At 35.5% G+C, this 19,076-nt stretch overlaps 1 protein-coding gene across 2 annotated transcripts in view; it reads left to right on the forward strand.

Annotated features, from left to right (window-relative positions):
• The window catches only part of LOC129765004 (uncharacterized), a 257,376-nt gene that overhangs the window by 166,976 nt on the left and 71,324 nt on the right, over positions 1-19,076 (forward strand). For both annotated transcript variants that reach the window (XM_055764743.1, XM_055764742.1), the window contains exons 4-5: positions 7,126-7,204; positions 7,283-7,300. In XM_055764743.1, the coding sequence (XP_055620718.1) occupies positions 7,126-7,204; positions 7,283-7,300 (97 nt within the window). The remainder of the gene's footprint in view (positions 1-7,125; positions 7,205-7,282; positions 7,301-19,076) is intronic.

The raw sequence follows: 19,076 nt of genomic DNA on the forward strand, positions 1-19,076 counted from the left end.
CTCATCATGGCTGTCTCCACAATCTGCGCAACGTTTTTTATTGCAACAATAGGCGGCCGTGTGACCGAGTTGCATACATTTGTTGCATTTCATTACCCGGGGTACAAACAACCGAACAGGTAAACGAAGTGCACATATTGTAACGCAGTTTGGAAGGGCGGAACCCTCAAAAGTCACACTAAAAGAGTTTGTCCGATTGAGAACCCTTTTGTAATTTTTTTGTGAAACAGATTTCAGTCAATCGCATGCAAGAATCTTAACAGATTTTAGTGAAGAGTTCTTGAAGCGACCGACACCATCGACAATCTTTTTTCGAGTCAAACCCTTTTCGGTTATTACGCCGTCTATTTCGACGTTGCAACAGGGCACGTATACGCGATACTCAATCGCAAAGAGGTCGCAGCGCGTGATTTCGTTCGCTTGGGTCCTGCTTGAGACGACAAATCGTAGTTTGTCTGGCCCCATCCGTGTAATCTCGGGAACTTCGGAAAACTTCTGAATAAGTTCCTTCGAGATACGAATGACATTGAGAGGTTTAGATTTTCGTCTAAAGTATACAATGAATGGGCCTTTGGAGCTTTCAGGGTATTCTTTTGGACGAAAATTATGTTTTTCGTCAATATCCTCATCTTCAGAACTTCCAACTTTATATACAGAAGTTTCTTCCTCAACTTCTGCTTCATCTTCCTGCTCCTCAGGAGGAGGATCGGTATCGGCAAAATAAATTATGATGCGAGTATTAAATTCAATTTATTTTATCGCATTCTTTATGACCAAAAGAGACGATTTGCATAATCGGTTCGTCATTTTAACTACAGACTTACTTTTGATAAGAGCCTAAGCTAAGATTCCTCAAAACTTAAATATAACTCAGAAACGGCTTGTCCGATTGGTCTGGTGTCCTCCGCAATGTTTCTGGTTATTATTGGGGTTATATGGAGCAAATACGCACTGTTAAAAAACATGTTTTTTTTTAATTTTATTTCGAAAATACACCTAAAACGTTTTTATATATATATATATAAAATTGTCAGTATGTAATTGTAGAACACATGCGAATTGAGTTTTTCGAATTTTGCCATTTTTTTTAGAGTTTCCGAAAATTTTCAATTGGCATGTTTGGTTGGAATATTTATTGCATCCTAAATCCTCCACATGCCAAATTTGGATTCGTTTGCTTGATTAATTCTCGAGTATTGCAGAAATTTGTGTTTCACTTGTATGGCAACCACCCCCGCCCCCCTTAGAGATGGGGGAGGGGTCTCGAACTGTGATAAGAACCTTCCCCGACCAATTCCCCTACATACCAACTTTAATGTCGATCGGTTCAGTAGTTTCCGAGTCCATAAGAATCAGACAGACAGACAGACAGATAGAAATCCATTTATATATATATATATATATATATATATATATATATATATATATAAATATATATATATATATATATATATATATATATATATATATATATATATATATATATATATAATATATATATATATATATATATATATATATATATATATATATATATATATATATATATATATATATATATATATATATATATATATATATATATATATATATATATATATATATATATATATATATATAGATAGCACATAAGAAAAAAATGGTGGACAAAAATATCATAAGTTTACATAAGAATAGAATCACGAATAAAAAGCAATCAATTTATGAAATATATTCAAATTGATTTAAGATAATGAAATATGTTCAGATTGAAAATAATTACTTTATGAGTAGACTCCTCTACTCCAACATTCAAACAATTCAAACATCTAAAGATTATTTACTGATAAAAGTCTTCTCGAAATATAAAAAAAAAGAAATAAAATAAAAATAAAACAATTTTTTAAAGTGCGTATTTTCTACAAATAAAGCAATTCCAAATGAAATAGTTCTGAAAATGCAGATTTTAAAAACATGTGAATTCGAATGAAAGTTTGTATTCCGTTTGGGTTGGAGGAAATATGAGTTTTCCACAGCAATTGGGAATTTTGTGACTCAACCGTAACTTTTCAATAGGGCGTATCGATTTTAGTAAGAGAATTTTTTGATAATTTATATCTCAAAAACTATGAGTTGTACCGAAATAGTTTCCTAGAAAGAGTTATAGTTATAGTTATAAGAGAGTATTGGTGTTTAAACTTGAAAAAATATACACTAAGACAAAAATAGTATTCTTTTTTTATTTCGAAAAAAAAACTTTATAAAAACTTCAAAATATCTAAAATATGTATTTTTTAATAAGATTTTTGTTATTTTATTCATGTAAAATAGAAGTCATGTAGAAAATTTAAAAATATAGTCCAAGATGGTAAAACTAATTTTGAACGAACGAACGAACTTTGTGGAACATCGAATTTTTATGAATATTCGTAACTTTGAATTTTTGTATGTAAGCTATCAATTTCAGCCACAAATTATGAATCTTGATATAATTTAAAACAAAAAATCTCACTATCATTCCCAACTAAATGCTCGAGATATTTAATTTTCTTTACTAATTTACTGCCTTTTTATAGTACACTAGCTGACCCGACAAACTTCGTCCCGTGTTGTTGGGATTACAATTCTACTTTGAAAATTGTTCGTGTTTTGATTGTACAACACGAATAATATGATTTTTTTTTAATATCGCTACGTTTTGTTTTAACCCAAAAGATTATTTTCAAATGTTTAAACGTAACTCCTGAACATATATTTTTACCATAACGATGTATTTGGAAAAGTTGTTGAAAATTATAAGCAAATTCAGGCCCAAAATTTATTTTTTTCTTAAGTTTTTACTAAAATTTATCACTCAAAAAGCGTAATACCTACAAAATTTTAGTCAGTGAAATAAAGGAAATTGTTTAAATTTTCATGAAAAAATACCAATTTGAAAAAAAAATGATTTAAGAAATGAAATTAACTTTTCTCGAAAACTTATTTTTTGAAAATTCTCTTCAAAAAATATAAAAATAATATTTTGAAAATTCTCAAAAAAAATTATAGGAATTGAAATCGAAAGATGGGTGCTATTACAGGGAAAAAGCTTTTTTTTAAAACAATTTTTCATGTTTTCTTTTGGAAAATAACAACTAGTTATAATTTTGTTCGAAGTCAAGATAGCGATATAACTTATTCGACAAAATTTTAGGTCTTATTAAAATATGAACTTGTGTCGAAGACGTCAAATTTAGAAATTTTATAGTTTCTGGAATACATGGTATTTTCGTATAGAGACTCCTGAAGAACTCCTCATAACATTTTTTGTGTGGAAATTCTCGATTTGACAATTTTTTTAACGTGTTGCTAAATAGAAAAAAGTTTGCAGAATATGGTCATCGCGATAATTTACACACTAAGATGTTACGAATTAACCATTGATAGTAGTTTTTCAAATAAAACATGGAAAAGTTGTTGTTAGGAAAACTTTTTCATTGTAGCAGTGCCCTTCTTCCGATTCATGGGTCTCTATATTATAATTATATGAGCTATGCACATCGTTTTTCTTCAGAATTTTAAAAACATGTTTTTTGAGAAAAAAAAAATTAATTTTCAAGATTTTCAATAAAAAAGTTGAAAAAAACTCAAATTTTCAAAAAAAAAATCTCGCTCGAAAGCTTCAGAACTACAAAATGTTGGTTGGAGAATGAAATGTAGGAAATTATTTATGTTTTCATATAAAATAACAAAAATTTTTTGAAAATTAAAATCAATTTTCTTCAAAAATATTTTTTTAATCCTAAATAAAATATACATTAATAGTCCATAAGAATACCAACTAGTTATTCATACATCGGAAGAAGTTTATTGCTACAGGGAAAGAGTTTTCCCAGCAACAGATTTTTCATGTTTGCTTTGAAAAATTGTTACTAATGTTTAACTCGTAACATTATTATGTGTAAACTAGCGCAATTGACATGTAGCGCAATTTTTTTGAATATTTATAAATATATCAAGAACATATCATACGCGAGAATTTACACAAAAAATGTTACGAGTTAAACATTATTTTTCCAGGAGTCTCCATACCAAAATGATATATGATAATATTTTGAAAAGATCTAAAACTTTGTCGAATATATCGCTATCTTGAAACTAAAAAAAATTAGGATCAGTTGTATTTGTTTTAAAGAAAATAGTCAATAGTCAATGAAACGAAGTCTAACTATATGAAATTAAATTTGGAATCGGCGAATTCAACTGAAGAACTGTGGACAAAACTGGAACGTCTAAACTTTTCTGCGGGCTCACTTCATGGTGCGAAATTTTGTAATTCTGGTGATGAAATAAATTTATATTTTGGTGATAACTTTATTCGAGATACTATGCTTCCTTCGGTGCCTCCCTCCAATTCCAACGGTTTTTGTTTTACTCAATGTAATGAGCTGGACGTTTCGAATGTTATCTATTCGTTATCATCAAACGCTCTAGGATGTTCCATTATGGTTCATATAGCTTATTTTGCCATTTGTAATCACCCCATGCACATATGTTCATTTTATTCATTTAAACTGCAAAATTTCCCCAAGCATGAAAGGCGGCGAATAAAATAAACTGGAATTAAAATAATTCCAATCCACAAAAAAGCTGCTGGTTCTGATTTGAGAAACCTCCGTCCAATTTGTATTTTATGTTCGTTGTCTTTGAGAAAATTTTGAAACTTCAAGTTCAAGTGTACATTCTGCGGTATAGTCTTCTTAGTCCTTATCAGTCGAGGTTCAGATCGGAGCACAGCACTACTCCAGTGCTTCTTAAGGTTCATGACGATTTAAATGTCTTCTATTACCTCATTTTTACTATGGATTCGAATTAATTTTGAACGCCTCAGCCGCTGCGTTTGACAGACTGAGGGTATCATTAAACCATTGTGTTCGATGGGTTTTCAGAGTAACACATTTACAGCAGGAGTTGTTGGGATTTTCATTCCATAGTTTCTTCGGATTACGATGTTACTATCTTAGTAATAAGATGCAGCCTTTCAGATGTTCCAGAGTCCGTCATCGTGTCATTATGCCTCATAACTCCTCTCATTACAGCAATACTTTTTCGTGCGTGCGATTAATTTATGGAATCAACTTCCAGCGGATATTAAATCGGATATAATATATTTGTGCGGATATAATAATTTGTGCACCCGTGGCCGAGTGGTTAGCGTCTCACATTATCATGCCGGGTGTTCGGGTTCGATTCCCGTTCTGGCCGGGGATTTTTCGTCAAAGAAATTTCTTTCGACTTGCACTGTGGTCACGTATTCTAGAGCTTGCCCCTCGGAATACATTCAAGGCGTATTATTTGGCCTAAGAAATCTCAACTAAGTATCAATAAATGACGCTAGTTAATGCATACGTTGAGACGGCAAAAGTTCCACAGGGAACGTTAACGCCATTCAAGAAGGATATTAAATCCATTCATTCAGCAGCAAATTCCGTCGGGAATGAATGAATTCGCTAAATTGAGGGAACAATCTTAAGGGGTATGAACGACAGTATGGTGGATAGGGTTGACATGTATTGTGTAGTTTTTCTTCCGTATTTTTAATGTATTTAATTTTAGTTTGGATTGAGTTTGTAACGGTTCTAAGGATGTGGCATGAACAACTTCGAATCCGGTTGTAGACTTTTAAAAAAGGGTGGACCCTTACTCTACAAGTATGAATAAACAAAACAAACAAACAAACAAACAAACAAAGTTGTTTAAATGGCCAATATCTTTAAAATCACAACGTTTCACTGTAATCTGAGAAATTGCTGGCAATAGCCAGTCGAGTTGACATGAAATCTCTAAGTAAGACTAGATACAAAATGGTGAACTGATGATGCAAATTGTACTTTTTGGTCTTAAAGAATGCGTCTGCAAAATTTGACCCAAACCAAAAAATACAAAAAATCGACCTTCGAATTCAAATGGAATCGCTCAATTTGTCTCATGATCCGAGTTTGCTGTTATAGGAAATTTCGAAAAGACCATAGTTTAGAAAAATTTTTGGCAATTAAATCTGAACTAAGTACTAATTCAGGAATGACGCAGATCATGCTGCGTTTCGACGACCATCGAAGAAAAGACGGTAAAAATGTAAGGGATTATTTGTTACCTTTCGGCATTATTTATATCCGCCTGAAAATATCCCCCTCAAAATGTTGGCTGCTAGAGCTATAGGTCATGAGACGATATAAAATTAGAACTTGTAACAACAATGAGATGCCAAAAGGGCAGCATTTTTGTGATTTCTACCTTACAAACGAGACTGTAACAACTCGACAAAACAAACCATCAGCCGCCAGGCATGTGTTGCAACCGGTCCGAGACTAACTAGAGTCACATTCCGCCATTCCGCGGGGCGCCATGTTTACATCCAATTAACCGTTTTCTGCCGAATCATGTTGATATTGCCTTGTCTGTCGCATTTGAAGCCTGCCGTCAAGATAAAATATTACTTTTTCTCCGACCGTCAGGTCGCGACTTCGTTCTCATCGCGCATCCTGCGTATCACTTTCGATGCGATGTGTCACTCGAGAAAAACGAACGAAATGTGAGCATTGGATGAGTTGCGGATAGTTGTCATATTCCCACCGGCAATGCATCTCGCCATCAAAGCAACAAAATAGATCGAGAATCATAAATGGAAACAGAAAATAGAACCGAACGAGTAGCACGTGTGTCTGCAGCTTTTTTTTTATATTCTCTAGTGTCATCCACATGTACGGATAGATCTCTGTTCAAGAAGTTCGCGCGATCCCAAGGAATGAGAGGTCGTCCTGCGGCTGAAAGGTTCATTAGAAAATTACTCACATGACTCGTGCAGCAGACAAGCGCATTAATTTTAATTAGCCATTCCTGGGATGTTGGCTCTCCCTGCTCCTCCTCGGTGCTGAAATTCAACTGCGCGAAACTGCGATCAAACGTGCATTTACTATTTATTTTGCAATACATAAGTTTAGAGTAGAGCGAGAACAAAAATAAAAACAGTACAAAGAAATGGTTTATTATGATGTGACGGTTGCACTTTCGTCGTTTGTTTTTTCTTGGGGACACCCGCTAAGAATTTTTCTTCGGACTGAAATGAAAATTTAATGCGACCGTTTTGTATTGTGCTCTTAATTGCAGATGTCAACATGGTTGCCGAGCCGAAGCCACACCAAACGGGACGGAAGAGACAGAACAAGTCTAAAACTGGAAACGATTGGTAGGTGTCACTTTAGAAGCCACCAAAAGGCAAGGCTTATGCTAAACTTAATAATATAACAATTTTTTTTTATTTCAGGGATTATTACTACGACAGGTGAGTAGAGTATAAAACGTAATCTCAATATGTACATGAATTTTGTTTCAGTTCATGGGATGGAAAGATTTTTTTTTCTTTCAAAATGTATTCCCGTATTGAATTTGTTTTGCAAATAAAACTTACGATATAACAAATCAAAAATGAAATGAAACGGAAAAACTGAAAACGGATTGGATTGACATGTTGAAATTCCTAAATAGGGAACCGCGGGTAATATGGACAGTAAGGTTAAAATGGACTGGTGGTTGATTTGTATAGTTGCATCATGAATTTCAAATTTCTGTTGATGGGAAACCCTTCTACATGCTATTCTATAATATTTAACTCTTTGTGGTCGTTTGTCTGCTCTCAGCCACCACAGCAAGAAACCATGCTAATCTTATATTTTACTCAACCAAGTATCAGTTTATGCTTTTCCTAAACGAAGCTTGATGTCTAAAGAACCTGTTCACGAATCAATACGGTGCTCCTATGAGTAATAGATAACGGTACTCAGTATCAAACAAAGTGGTCATATAGCTCACAGTGCGTTGAATGCATAAGAATGTGGGAGAAAAAATCATAACAGTAGAATTTAGCCATTGTAACACTTTGGTATGATGGAAAAGATTGTTCATAAATGTCAGAACTACTGTTTGCATAAATGTCTCATGTCATTTGAATAATCGTATAAGTGTCTCAAGCGACTACATTTTTTTTATAAATTTGTTTATTTTTACAGGCTCAGTTGCATAAGTTTAAAGGAGCCGAAATCTTAAATATATTTTTAAAACTATATATATGAACAATTTCCTTAAATCTATGGTTAGTAATGTGGGAAACCGATTACTCGCGGTGAACTCGAGATTAGAAGGGTGACATATTTTTCTAAGGAAAAGGATGGGGTATAAGGAAGTTATCACAATGTTGATAATCACACACACTCAATTCTTAAATCTATTCGTACATCTATTGTGAATTTACATTTCATTCTCCTGTTTATAGCAAGCGGACCAATTACTCATAAAGGAAGAAATGGAGGGTATAAGGATATAAGGATGATCACACACGAACATCGATAGATTTAAGGAAAACATATATTTGGGACATGTAATCAAGGTCTAACCGAGCCGACACATCTCTCACCGGCACATTGGGCTACCTTCCTCTAGCCCGAAGGGAGTTCTCTAAATTCGATCTGGCAACAAGATACACCTCACACGACCAAACAACGTGTTCGATGTCGTGGTAACCTCGGCCACAAACGCAGATATTGCTGCCGGTCAGATTGAAACGAAAGAGTAGCGCGTCTAACGAACAGTGATTGGACATGAGTCGGGAGAAGGTGCGAATAAAGTCCCGACTCAAGTCCAGACTTTTGAACCATGGTTTGAGGCTAACCTTAGGGATAATCGAGTGGAGCCACCGGCCCAATTCACCTTCGTTCCATTTGCGTTGCCAGTTAGCGATGGTATTTTTACGGACTAAAGAGTAAAATTCATTGAAGGCGATTTGACGCTGATAAATATCGCCTTCAATCGCACCTACCTTTGCTAATGAGTTAGCCCTCTCATTACCCGGAATTGAGCAATGAGAAGGGACCCACACAAAGGTAATGACATAACAGCGTCTGGTTAAAGCACTCAAATTTTCTCGTATTCTCTCAAGGAAGTACGGCGAGTGCTTTTCCGGCCTCACTGAACGGATAGCTTCGACAGAGCTAAGACTATCCGTTACAATGTAATAGTGTTCAACAGGTCGTGAGGCGACGCTGTCCAGCGCCCAGTGTATCGCTGCCGATTCAGCAATATACACTGAGCAAGGAAACTGAAGACTATGGGAGGTGCTGAAAATTTTGTTGAACATTCCAAATCCTGTGAACTCGTTTATAGAGGACCCATCAGTAAAGTACATATTATCACAATTGATACTCCCATACTTTGCATCGAAGATCGTTGGAGCGATCCTCGATCGTTGATAATCATTCATGGATATCTTGCTTCATGGACAGATCAAAATGTACACAGGAATTGATGTAGTCAGGAAAACAAACACGGTTGGGAGTATACGAAGAAGGATCAACCTGCATGGAGATGAATTCATGATATGGGCTCATGAATCCAGAGTGAGAATTTAGCTCGATCAGCTGCTCAAAATTTCCTATCACCAATGGGTTCATAACCTTACACCGGATGAGGAACCGAAGAGATAATAAATTGAAGCGATCTTTTAGTGGGAGTACGCCTGCCAAAACCTCGAGGCTCATGGTATGCGTTGAGGGCATACATCCCAACGCAATACGGAGACAAAGATACTGAATTCGCTCGAGTTTAATTAAGTGTGTTTTGGCAGCTGATTGAAAACAGAAACTGCCGTACTCCATCACTGAGAGAATAGTTGTTCGATACAACATTATAAGATCTTCGGGATGGGCTCCCCACCAGGTGCCGGTAATTGTACGGAGAAAGTTTATTCTTTGTTGACATTTTTTACTCAGATACCTAATATGGGCCCCCCAAGTACATTTGGAGTCGAACCAAACCCCAAGATACTTGAATGACATAGCATGAGTGATCGGTTTACCCAAAAGTTGAAGCTTTGGTTTTGCTGGTCTATGCTTCCTAGAAAAAACCACCATCTCTGTTTTCTCCGTGGAGAATTCGATCCCTAGACCAATGGCCCAGGTTGAAAAATTGTTCAAAGTATATTGTAAGGGTTCTTGTAGGTCGGATTCTATTGATCCTACGACAGAGACCACTCCATCATCTGCAAGTTGTCTTAGGCTGCAATTTTGTGTAAGGCAATTGTCGATGTCGCTTACATAGAAGTTGTACAAAAGGGGGCTTAAACATGAGCCCTGGGGGAGGCCCATGTAAGAGACCCGACATACTGCCGAATCTCCGTGAGAAAAGTTCAAATGTTTCTCACAAAGCAAGTTATATAACATATTATTCAATAGAGGCGGCAGACCCCGAGAGTGTAATTTGTCTGACAAAACCTCTATTGAAACTGAATCAAAGGCCCCCTTTATGTCCAAGAATACTGAAGCCATTTGTTTTTTTCCGGCGTAAGCCATTTGAATTTCTGAAGAAAGCAACGCAAGACAATCATTCGTCCCCTTTCCCCTGCGGAACCCATATTGTGTATCTGGGAGTAGGCCATTCGTTTCAACCCATCGATCGAGGCGAAACAAGATCATTTTCTCCAACAATTTCCGTATACAAGACAGCATTGCTATTGGGCGGTACGAATTGAAGTCGGACGCGGGTTTTCCGGGTTTTTGAATAGCTATAACTCGTACTTGTCTCCAATCATCTGGAACAATATTATGCTCCAACTACTACATTTTTGTTTATCTAAAGTGAAAAGTTCTGATCATTTCGAATACGCTGAAAGCATTATTTGAGTAACTACTGGTTGAATTATGTTGAAGTAGTTGTTTTTAAAGAGCAGAATAATTATCTGCATAAGTGTCTTATGTCATCTGAACAATCTGTAGAAAAAACCCTATAAAATTTAAAAGTGCTGATCTTTTCGGATACACATTGCTGGCATTGATTATACATTTATTGCATTAATGGCAAAAGTGTCTCAAATCCAACGGATAATAAAAATAAAATTATGTATTAATTATACTTCATACGATTTACTTTTGGAGACTATTTTAAAAGTTTTTTCACGAAGACGAATTAAAAAATATATGTTTTATATAAAAACATCACATTTGAATACATTGTTAAGTTAATACATATATATATAATTCACAAAATATTTTTTTTATATTTTTCTTAATCACTGATTTTTCAAGGAAAATAATTCCGACCAGTGCGATACCCATGCCCAAATTTAAAACGACCCAGAGGGTTAAACCATCATATGACAATGAATACTGATATAAAGTGGAATAGGGAAACAATAACCGAAAGTCAAACGTGATTCCGCGTGTGGATGTAATTTTCCCGGCTTCGATATTAAGCATTTTAAGTGGTTTCATTGCAAAATTTAATTCGCTGATGATAATATTTCGGTTTATGAGTTGACAGAGAAGCGATATTTGGTATGTACGGAAGAGTTATTTCTTTCGCAAGTGGTAAATTCCAATTATTAAAATAATTGCACTTTTTTATCCCTTTAGTTTTTATTTACTCATTAGCATTTTAGCTGTAACTGAACCGAATTTTATTCGTGTACATGTCACATGTTTATCATATCTATAATTAGCACACAGTTGCCATTTTTCGGCGTTAGAGTATTACCCCTTATACCATTGTATATGGTACACGTTCACACAGTACCCATTTAGGCGTAAGAGTTTTATTTCTGTTCTTCCATTATCCAGTTAGACCGGACAGCGAAGACATTTAATTGATCATTGTTGAGTTATTTATAGAACAGCAGCCCGATGTGTCTTGCAGTACAGAGCAGTTGTATGGATGAATCGATCTTAGTTCGACCGTGGATCGATCTCCATCGCTGATGATTGTTGCGTGGACGTAGTTATTCTGTAACAACACAAAGATGGTCAATGAGGGCCCTGAGTTTTGAACTCACTATCGATCGCGTACTAAGCGAACGCGCAAACAATGTGGCTACGGAGACCAACCGAAATAATTGCACTGGTGGGGTTGAAATGGATAGTCACATCCATAATCACATCCAATGCATGATAGAAAGTGAAGGGAAGAATATTGAACTCTTTTTTATATTGCTTGCTCTGTTTGTCCTATTTCAGTTACTGGACGCACAAACACTGAGAGAGAGCGAAATTATTCCTCTCGCGAGCGATAAATACCTACGCTTCGTATATTATTGACCTGTCCATATTAGCCCCACTACATGTCCATTATACCCGCATCGATAAAAATGCTCTACTTTTCAGCTTGTTTTAATTTCAGTAAAAAACATGAAAAAACACATTTTTATAATACTTTTGGCCAATTATTTCGAAAACCAGTATATTGAACTGGGAGAAACTGATTTTAAGTTTTCGGAATCCTGAGCTTCCAAAGATACATTTGAAGTTTTCCTTAACATGTCCGTCCTAACCCCATCTCCCCTATATATGACCATAGCGACTCCCTAGCCACATTTTTCATAAGCCCAGAAAATGGAAGGAATTTCAAATGAATTATTGAATTTTTTTTTGGATTAGAAGATTCTTCCCTTCGTTCACCGTTCACCGAAAAGTAACTCATATTGAAACACAATGAATATGCTTTTCAGATAATTCAAAGTTATTGAAAAGTTGATCAAATATTTTACTTTACCTTGCAGAGAGTGAAAAATTGTAATTATTAAACCTCTCTTGATCGATTTCAAATCCAACCATGCTCATTTTTGACTACAAGTATTCTATCTCAAAATCACTTTAAACAACTTTTCATTGAAATATGTTTTTCTTAGAACATGAAAAATAGTATTTGGTTCACTATGACTGAACACATAACTGAAAAATTGGCAATCTTCAATGTAAATTGCGAGAAAAAACTTTTTCAGAATGTAATAATGACTCCGATTTAGAAATCAAATATTATGTCCTAAAAATCTTGTAGTTTCGAGGAAGAAGTAGATGGTGAAAAACTAGATACAAGATTCAACCCCGACTAACTGAGATATTTGATGAACGTAATTAAAATATTACAGTTTTATTATAAGATTGAATTCAACCTTCGAGTATCAATAAATTGTATAGAATTGGAGAATGATTTACCCGTCGAGGAATTTGATCCTTCCTAATGTCTCAGAAAGCAAAACAAAGCAGAGCTCGACTTGCGGTCCAGTCTGACTGAACGCTGGCTTAATGTGTTGCTTTATAACTCAAAACATGTTCACTTCGATATTCCAAAAAATACTTTTATTAAAAAAAAAACTTCAATTTATCAAAGTTGGAAATATAGTAGTGCCATGTCGAACCCACCAAAACGGAGATATGAATTTTAAATCCAATACTTTCCGTGATAGTTATTATTCAAAAAAAAAATAACATGGAATCTACATGTGATTGTACATGAAAAACTATATATGACGATTTATCCTAGGACTAACCGTTCTTCAGATATAACCAATTTTATATAATGAATCAGCCATTCCATGTCAAACCGATAGAGTGGTTCTCAGATTTTCGTGAAAAGTGGTAATTTTGTTCTTTATCGCAAAACATTTGACCCGTATTTTTTTATTTTTTTCATTGGTGTGACCATTTCCATTTTAGGGTGGTCCGAAAAATCAACTTTTTTGTATATGTTTTTTATTTGTTTTTATCAATTTTCTACCCTATTCCCAAAAATGATTATATGTTTTGTTCTTGAATTATGATTTTTTAAAGTTTAGATATTTTGGTTGCAATACCTTAACAAACAGAAAATAGGAGCATGGGAACTATATTTTTGCAAGTGTAGCTCATTGGTTCCAATTTGATATGTCGATCATTTGAATCGGATCAGGAGTTCAAAAGTTATCACTTTTGATAACTGATTTTGATTTTCGGAATAAACGGGAAAATTTGATTTTTTGACCATCGATTGACTTTGAAAAATTATAACTTCAAAACGAAGAAAAACACCGCTCTGATTTTTGGATATGTTATGTAAACAATTCTCAACTGGCGTGGTCGAAGTGCGGTGAGCCGGCCCAAACCATCGCCAAGCCCGGATTGACGGCCAGGAAGGTTTTGCTGTGTGTTTGGTGGGATTGGAAGGAAATCATCCACTATGAGCTGCTCAACTATGGCCAGACCCTCAACTCGGTTTTCTACTGTGAGCAGCTTGACCGTTTGAAGCAGGCGATTGACCAGAAGCGGCCAGAAATGATCAATAGGAATGGTGTTGTTTTCCACCAGGACAACGCTCGGCCTCACACATCTTTGATGACCCGCCAGAAGCTACGGGAGCTCGGATGGGATGTCCTATTGCACCCATCGTATAGTCCAGACCTGGCTCCAAGTGATTATCATCTCTTCCGGTTCATGCAACACGTTCTTGGTGATACTAAGAAGGCTTGCGAAAACTGGCTGTATGAGTTTTTTGCAAATAAGAAGGTGGGGGGGGGGGGTGGTTCAATGAAGTTGCCTTCTAAATGGCAACAAGTTTCCGAACAAAACGGCGCATATTTGACTTAAATTGGATCAGAAATACGACATTTCTTTTTCCCCAACCCAATATATATTTTTTTCTTGAAAGGTGAGTTTTTTTTACATATTCATAAATCAGAGATATTTTCTTATTTTTTCGAGTCATTATTTTTCAAAATTAACATGCTTTCAGTCCTCGTTCAAAATTCCTTCGTAAATATACTAGATCTATGCAACGAGAATCTAATCTTGTTTCGTAGGTGTTAACATTTTTGAAATAGAACTGTCTCATTGACTTCAATTTAATATATCAATTATCTGAATCGGTCCAGTACAACTCATGAATTTAAAAAAAAATCATTTTGGGAGAAAAGAGGAAAAATTATTTTTTGGACCATCGATTACCTTTGAAAAATCATAACTCGAAGGTAAAAAAAACACGTTTTTGAGTTATGATGTCTCAAACACGTCTCTGATTTTTGGAAATGTAATGTAAAAAAAACCTCAGCTTTCAGGAAAAAATATCAAAAAATATAGCGCCATTGGTCAATGGTCTCGGAACCAATGGCGCTATATTAAACACTATAAAAAACAAATACAATCGATGATGACGGAAATCAAATCCAATGTTTTTGCCATTGTTATATTTTTTCAAAGAAGACTAGGTACTTGGCTTCATTCTTATATGTCGACCATCTAAATCGGTCCAGTGGTTCGAAAATCACTTTTTTTTCAAATAGTCAATTTTTGAAAAATGGGAAAAAATAGATTTTTCGGACCAACCTAAAATGGAAATGGGCACGCTAATAAAAAAAACAGGTCTAATGTAAAATTAATGAAAAATTAATTTGAAATTTCAAGATATTTTTTTTAAAATATTTTATTTGTTATTTTTCAATCGAAACATATAACATCCTACATTTCATTGTTTAACCATAATTCTGACCATAATTCACATCAAATATATCCAACCTTTCAAGTTTTAGTCGAAGAATGGAATGTAGGAAATTATTCATGGTTTCATTAAAAAATATCAAACAAGTTTTTGAAATAAAATTTCGTTGGACAAACATTGGAAAATTCAAATTTATCCTCGAAAACATGTTTTTTCCAGCAAGTCATTCATACATTCGATGATGGGAACTTTTACAGGGGAAAAGTTTTTCGAACAAAAATTCTTTGAAAAATTACAATTAATGTTTGATTTGTAACAATTTTATGTATAAATCATCGCGATATACATGCTCTGCTACCTTTTCTCTATTTGGAAACATGTCAATAACACGCCAAGCGCGAGAATTTATACACAAAAATGTTATAAGTAAACCATTATTTTTTCAGGAGTCTCCATACAAAAATGCCCTATATTCCAGAAACTATGAAAGATAGAAAGTTAACGTCCTCGATTAAAGTTCATACTTCAATAAGATCTAAGATAATTTTTTTGTAATTTTTATTCAAAGAATACACGAAAAAGTATTGGAAAAACTTTTTTCCTGTAAGAGTGCCCATTTTTCGATGATTTTGTTGGAAATTGTAAAATTGTGGAAATTTTGGAATATTTCAAGTACGCAAAGTTGCTTAAAAGATCCCTATGCCTGATCCAATGATGATCCAACGGCCTGTCGAGTTGGCATGAAATTCGTCTATAGTTTTTTAATATTCTTTTTCTTGAAAGCTGAGGTTTTTTTACATAACATGTCCAAAACTCAGAGAGGCGTTATTTTTTGTTATTGAATTATGATTTTTCTAAATTACCTGATGGTCCGAAGAATCAAGTTTTAGCAAAATGTAAATGGTCACTCTGATCAAAAAATTAAAAAATATGGGCCTAATATTTTGCGACAAAGAACAAAATTACCGCTTTTCACGAAAATCTAAGAATCATTATATCGATTCGGCATGGAATGGCTGTATATATAGTTTTTAATGTAAAATCCAATATAGATTCCATACTATATATTACATTCATTAAATGGTTACGATTTCGCAAAGTATTGAAATTTATTTTTTTACTTATGTCTTTATTTTGGTGCGTTCAATATGGAACCACTAAAGGGTGTGTCACATCAAATTGCATCACGGAAAAAACGCTGTAGAAATTCGCCCAGTAGACCGATCCTTTTGAAAATTTTAGACAGCAAAATAAAAACTATTAAACAACTTTTGGCATTTTCTTTTTATTCATACTTCGAGCCCAAGCCCGTATGCTCGCACCTCTTTACCCCGTTCATAAGGTTCTGTACAACGTCAGGTTGTAGTTTTTTTGACGTAGGATTACGTCTTTCGGGAACATATTGGGGTACAAATTGAAAATCGAAAATCGAGCTCATCGTGAAAATTGTCCAATTTCAAACGCTTATGCTCAGTCAATTCATGATGGATTGATGAAATTTTTGCGTCAATCGATTCCGGCACTCCATAACCATTTTTTGTATTGAATAAAATAATATATATCATTAAACTTACTATCAAACAATTGAAAAATCTCAACCCCTATCTTAACGGAAATACCCACTTCTGATTGGTCGAAATTGACGACACATGCGACGGTTCCCTAACAGAGACATCAAAACCAAGCTGCCTGGGGGAAATCAGCATTGCAAATACATGAAAGTAGGGGGAGCTTTTGCTCCCACCGAAATGTGTTCCGTAACAGAGACATCAAAATCAAACTGCCTGATGGAAATCGACATTTCAAATACATGAAAGTCGGGAACATCTTCATATTGCAAGTAAGAAGAGTGATACGATTTATTCTAGCAAATAAAAATTAAATTTGGAACTATAATGTTGGTTGCTTCGTGAAATTCCATATCAATGTCCGATTGTGCATTGTGAAAAATTTAGCACAAGTGTAAGTGTAAAATTGTATACGATAGCCGTTGTGTTGACCCTTCCCCGCACAACATCGAGTCTCACTCGTGGTGTACTTGCATGACATAGGGCACTAGAACAGAGCAGAGTAGTGAAATCAATTGATTTGTGACGTATTAAATAATACGCGAAGGGGTTAAAAATGACCTGATATATGAAACGATTTATCGTTTGGTTGAGGCTGTCTGTTATGTTGTGTTCATTTTCATCCAAGGAAAGTTTAACGGCGAGAAAAATTGGAAAAGAGAAGAAATAGTGATTTCCCATGCTTTACATATAGTATAAGGTGTTGTTAGTCCAATTAAAATTCGCATTGGGTTGAATAAACAATTCCCATTTCAAATATATTTTCGCTATATTAAAGTAACATGTTTCTACTGATGAGAAAAATTGATAATTGTGTTCGGTATTAATAATTATCTTATATTACAGTGGTGAATTTTTTTTCATTATTTCATCCATATATATCACATAAGGCATCTCGTCTAGCATCACAGAGGGCGGTTCTCATCATGTCTCGTTCCACTTCGGTATCCTTTATCTGATACGCACCATCCAACGACTGTTTATCATACTTCTGTCATCACCCGTTAAACAATGGTGGAATGAACAAACAATACTTAAAGAGCTTAACGATGTAATTCTTCAAACATATCCAAAATCAACAGATAACCTAACAAAATCCTACGTCAATTATGCGGTCGTGTCTCGGACACAACCCTCATGTGACTTTTTAACAGAAATCCATTTTCTCTTGAAGTCCGCCTCCGATTTGACAACTTTTGGGTTCTTCCGGAGGGCCTGCTTCATAATCGCCCAATATTTCTCTATTGGGCGAAGCTCCGGCGCGTTGGGCGGGTTCATTTCCTTTGGCACGAAGGTGACCCCGTTGGCTTCGTACCACTCCAACACGTCCTTTGAATAGTGGCACGAAGCGAGATCCGGTCAGAAGATGGTCGGGCCATCGTGCTGCTTCAATAGTGGTAGTAAGCGCTTCTGTAGGCACTCCTTAAGGTAAACCTGCCCGTTTACCGTGCCGGTCATCACGAAGGGAGCGCTCCGCTTTCGCAAGAGCAGATCGCTTGCCACACCATGTACTTTTTGGCAAACTTGGATAGTTTCTGCTTGCGAATCTCCTCCGGAACGCTGAATTTGTCGTCTGCGGAGAAGAAGAACAGGTCCGGCAGCTGACGAAAGTCCGCTTTGACGTAGGTTTCGTCGTCCATTACCAGGCAATGCGGCTTCGTCAGCATTTCAGTGTACAGCTTCCGGGCTCTTCCCCACCATGTTTTGCCTTTCGTCCCGGTTAGGAGCCTTCTGAACCTAGTGTGTACGCAGGCCCTCCCGCTGCTTGGTTCGCTGGACGAATGAACTTGACAAGTTCAGCTTATTGGTGACATCCCGGACCGAACTTCTCGGATCACGTCTAAACTGCTTAACTACGCGCTTGTGATCTTTTTCACTGACGGAGCATCCATTTTTGTCGTTCTTCACCTTCCGGTCGATGGTTAGGTTCTCGAAGTATCGTTTTAGTACTCTGCTGACCATGGATTGGACGATTCCCAGCATCTTACCGATGTCCCGATGTGACAACTCCGGATTCTCGAAATGAGTGCGCAGGATTAATTCACGACGCTCTTTTTCGTTCGACGACATTTTTCCAAATTTACAAAAAATTGACAGTGAAGCATGGCCAACGTGATCTATACACTCTTATCTGATTATAAGCGAAAGCTGAAGATATAATTCCTAAAAATTAAATTTCTACAGCGTTTTTTCCGTGATGCAATTTGATGTGACACACCCTTTATACGTGAAACTTTGTTAAATTGAAGAAGTTTTACAATG

This window comes from Toxorhynchites rutilus, chromosome 2 (genome assembly GCF_029784135.1).
Source record: "Toxorhynchites rutilus septentrionalis strain SRP chromosome 2, ASM2978413v1, whole genome shotgun sequence".
In the NCBI taxonomy this organism is placed as follows: domain Eukaryota; kingdom Metazoa; phylum Arthropoda; class Insecta; order Diptera; family Culicidae; genus Toxorhynchites; species Toxorhynchites rutilus.